This window comes from Cyprinodon variegatus, unplaced genomic scaffold (assembly GCF_000732505.1).
Source record: "Cyprinodon variegatus isolate N-32 unplaced genomic scaffold, C_variegatus-1.0 Scaffold172, whole genome shotgun sequence".
NCBI classification, from domain to species: domain Eukaryota; kingdom Metazoa; phylum Chordata; class Actinopteri; order Cyprinodontiformes; family Cyprinodontidae; genus Cyprinodon; species Cyprinodon variegatus.
This window is the reverse complement of record NW_015150625.1, coordinates 343,259-347,696: the sequence shown is the minus strand read 5'-3', so window position 1 is coordinate 347,696 and position 4,438 is coordinate 343,259. Positions and strand designations below refer to the sequence as shown.

At 36.5% G+C, this 4,438-nt stretch overlaps 1 protein-coding gene across 2 annotated transcripts in view; it reads right to left on the bottom strand.

Annotated features, from left to right (window-relative positions):
• Positions 1-2,728: 2,728 nt before the first annotated feature.
• The window catches only part of LOC107087087 (HMG box-containing protein 1-like), a 10,053-nt gene continuing 8,343 nt past the window's right edge, over positions 2,729-4,438 (bottom strand). Inside the window, exons 11-12 of one of the 2 annotated variants that reach the window (XM_015378451.1) lie at positions 3,734-3,875; positions 2,729-3,646 (exon numbers count right to left, since the gene is read on the bottom strand). In XM_015378451.1, coding sequence (XP_015233937.1) covers positions 3,620-3,646; positions 3,734-3,875 — 169 coding nt within the window. In that variant the 3' untranslated portion in view covers positions 2,729-3,619. The remainder of the gene's footprint in view (positions 3,647-3,733; positions 3,876-4,438) is intronic. The other variant, XM_015378452.1, reaches the window with a different exon arrangement.

Genomic DNA, 4,438 nt, shown 5'->3' with positions numbered 1-4,438 from the left:
GGTCCTGTTGCGCTAGGTCCTGTTGCGCTAGGTCCGGTAGCGCTAGCTTTGTTTAGCCTAAACGGCAATGACTAACGTTAAACATTTTTTGTTTGAACAGAAGGGTGATGATATGGATGAGAATGTAGAAATCCCAAGAGGTGAAGAAGATATGTTTTGGTAATTTTTTTAGCCCCCCTTTTTGTGTGAAATGGTTTTTTTTTAACTATTTGACTAAAATCTGCAGTGAATTAGATGCATATTTGCAGTTTGCTTTATATTCATTATCGTTGACTTTTTCCACCCAGTGCGTTCCTTTTCCACTAAATGCGGGACAATTCTGTTTTTCAAGGAACGGTTGGCAACCCTAGTCTTTGCTGCTGCTAGGAGAAGCTAACCCAGATGGAGAGCTATGCTACAAAGAGCCGAGGCTGTTTATAATTAGCATTAAGAACCTGATGTGTTACCAGGACAGAAAGATGCTTCACTTTCACTTCAAGCAGTTGTTCATTATATTATGGTTTGATTTTGATTTTAGGTTAGCTTACATATCACTAAAAATGTTTAAGTTATGTTAAAATGACAGCATATTTAGATTCAGCTAGTTGTGGATCCCTTTAAAAAGACAGCCAAAGCTGTAGATGTGTGGTTCTGTTGAAGGGTTATCAGCAGTCATTATATTGCATGCCGTAGGTATTTCTACTGGCTACTTTTTAGAAATCGAAGTCACTTGGTCCCAGAGGGAGAAGCTACCGACTAGTCTGGAGTGGGCGACGGAGAACCTAGGGTACGTTCGCACTGCAGCCTGAAGTGACCTAAATCCGATCTTTGCCCATATGCGACCTGTATCTGATCTTCTCATGACAGTCTGAACAACACAGATCTGATTTTTTCCTATGCGACCCAGGCCACTTGCCTATGTGGTCCTGAATCCGATACGAATCTGATCTTTTCAAATGTGACCTGTGCCTGATCGGCCGGGTCACATTTATCCCACGAAAACGCCATTAAAGGTCATTACTCTGTGTCTTGCTACGCAGAAGCAGGAAGAAAAACAACCATGGGGGACGATAATGCGGAGAGAAGTTTTTGTTTTAATCTTCTTGAAAAAATTGAGTTTTTAAGGTCGGGGAAAGATCTCTAGATGCGCTCCATACCTACTTCCATAAAGACAGAGTACGCTTGCTTGTGAGGTCATTGCGTCCTCTACTGCGCATGTGGGACAATTGCGTTGTATGGATGCAGTTCACACAGGAGATCACATAAAAGTCGCATATATCTGGAAATGTGAACGGCAACGCAAAAAAAACAAATTGATAAAAAAAATTATAAAAATCGTTATTGAGCACTAAGGCCTGCGGTCTGACTGTAGCCTAAGAGTATGCCGACTTTCCTAAAATAATCCCAACTTTATCAAAACTCAAACTGCTAATCCTGTTATTGGAAAACAAAAAAGGAAACAAGCAGCCCACAAATAATCAGACACAAAACTAGATGAAAACCTAAGAAGTGAAGAAGGATTCGTAGAACCATGATGAAAATTATTTATATTTTCGCCAGAACATAAAAGCAATTTAAAAAGTCTTGTCATGAAAATGTTTTATTCATGTTTCATCCAATCTTTTTTTCCTTTTGCTTCTATATGTTTGCACAGGTCACCCTATGGAGTGACTTTTGTGCCTTTATTGTTGAAAGTAAAGAAAGCATTTTGTAAATAAATATCAAAGAGAAAATTTTTCTCTCGAGATGTGGCTTTTAAAACCTTTTTTTGAGGGCAGTATTTCGGGTTTTTTGGTATTTTTTTTTTTTTTTTTTTTTAATTTTTTTTTATGTTTACATTTTCAATTTTTTTTTTTGGGTTTCAATTTTCAAAACTTAATGTAAGAAAAAGAGGATTTGGATAAATAGAAAAAAAAAAAATTTATCTGTAAAACAATAATAGTAAAGTGTAGAAAAATAAAAATTCTAAACGATAAGATATGAAAATAAAATAATTTGAAGAAATACAACCCAACATAATAGCAAAGTCACTCTTTTTGATTAGGATGTTTTTCAAAGTCTCGTTATTTTTCCAAATCTCTTTTTCAGACTGAGTTTTATGAATTGGATTCTTTAAAAATTCATTCATCATTTTCTTCAATTCCATCCCAATCCAAACACTCCACCAATAAAAAAACTTTTGCCAGCTTTCATGCAGACCATAGAAATGCATTTGCCAGAAGTGAGGCGAATGCGATCTGTAAAATGCAATTTCAAGAGAAGGAAATTTGGAAACTTACATTGAATAATTAAAAAAAAAGAAAAAAAAAGAAAACAGCAGTTACTCTCAAAAAAGTTTTTTAAAGTCCATTTCTGTATGTCACTTTTTTTCAAATATCAGTTTACAAAATGGATTCATTGTTTGTAACAATAATGGAACAAACTTCACTCCATACTTTATTGTTGAACAATGTCGACAAAAGATAATTTTCTATTTGTAAAGAACCACCTTTTTTTTACACTTAAAAAAATGTTGAGAAGATAAATAGATTTTAAAAATACAGGCTTTCTGATTGGCCGGTTGATCGTTAAGCCCTAATCTCCTTAATTTTGAACAGAGGGAAAAACGGTGGATACTTAAACAAAGCCAGTCCGATCTTCCGTACCCCTGCAAAGGTCATTAAATAAACCATAGTCGCTAGTTTTAATTGCTATTTAAGGACTTTATCATGCATAAAACTAATTAATATAACAATAAATAAGTCTGAAACATTAAAGATGTATTGTTATTAAATAATAGAAGTCAAAAATCATAATCAGAAAGTCAGACTTTTTATGCTTGGTGAAAACTAATATTAGTGCACGACTTAAAAACAAAAAAAGTGGAAAACCTGCAGTATTTATAAATTTTTTTAAATAATCAGTTCTGTATTATTTTTAGCTGAAGTTATTAATAGCCACAGGATTCAGACGTCTGGACTAGACGTTTTAGCTTTAGCCTCTGGCTGACCGCCATCACTCCAAATGATCTACTGCAGGTACGATACTGACGGCGCGTAACCCTTCAACAGAACAGAAACTCCAACCTGTGAATTTAAATGGTAATGAATTAATGAAGAAGCTCCTAAACGAATTTAGCAGATGAACATTACGCACTAAAGCTGCAATAAAACAAGGCTAATATAAACTAACGCTAAATACATCTCCTATAATTTTGTGCCGTAACACTTAGTTTAAATACAAGTAATAACAGACGAGGAAATAAATTGCATATGACGTAGATTAGGAGAAATCGGCTACATAGCTTTGGCTAAAATGCTACAGCACCACAACCTCCACCTGGTTCAAGCATTAGGAGAGAACCACCTGGACAGCTCTGGTTTGATAGGAGCGCCACCCAGTGGTCAGACCTGCTCCTCAGAAAAAGGCTCGTCTCTGATAGGAAGGCGGCGCACCCCCTCCCCAACCCCAAACATTTAGTTAAATGTTTCAAGGGGTTAAACTTGTTACCTGGAGCCAATTAAAGGTGAGTTTCTACTTTGTTGTTCTGCTTTGAGATCTTTGATAATCCCATAAACACCAGAACGTACTGAATCCCAGTACAAGGCTCCTTTCTTCTTCTTCTTCTGATTCTGTCTGTACTCCGACATGCTCCTTCGATTCAGCTTTGATTTCCTTGGCAGCCCTGCTGATAAAAAACGAGAAAACAAAGAGCTGAGTCAGATATTATCCTCCCAAACCTCAGGTGGAGCCGTGAGCGTCTGTGTGACCTCACAGAGTTGGTTCTTTTGCGCTTCCAGCAGTCGGGGTTGAGCCTTTTCTGCTCGTCGGCGAGCGCTTTGGCCTGCAGGGTGAAGACGCGGCGCTCCTCGCTTCGCATTTTCTTCCACTGCTCCCCCAGTAGGACACTGATGGCTCTGCAGCACAGACGCACATGCTTGAACACACGTGTTCCAACAGCGTTCATTCTGACACACTCATAGGTTGGAACGGGCTAGTTAAAGTCACGACCAAAATCCAAAGGAGGATCAGTAACAGGACGTATATTTCACAGATTATTTCCCTCATTTGTCTGTTTGAGCACAAAAAAAAGCATTCTAAAGGAACGCAGCAAAACCTGATCTAAAATTAGGGACAAATGTCTTAGATTGAGTGAGTTCTCCCTTAATTTGAGAGGGCAAATAAGATAATCTGCTAATGATATGAGGATTTAAATAGATTTAAATATATTAAAATAAGATAATAGAGTGTTTTTTTTTTCATTTGGAATGTAATCCTTCTTGGTTTTCTCAAATTAAGGACAAATTATTTCAAGAAAAATTGACTGGAAGTGAATTTTGTTCCATTATAGTTGGAAGCAAAGATCACATGTTATAAACAGAAATAAAAAAAATGGAATCAAGAAATAAAACGTTGAAAAACAGAAAAAGGTTTGGAGTTTCCATTTTTTTTCTTTTTTTTTCACTTTTTTTTTAACAGA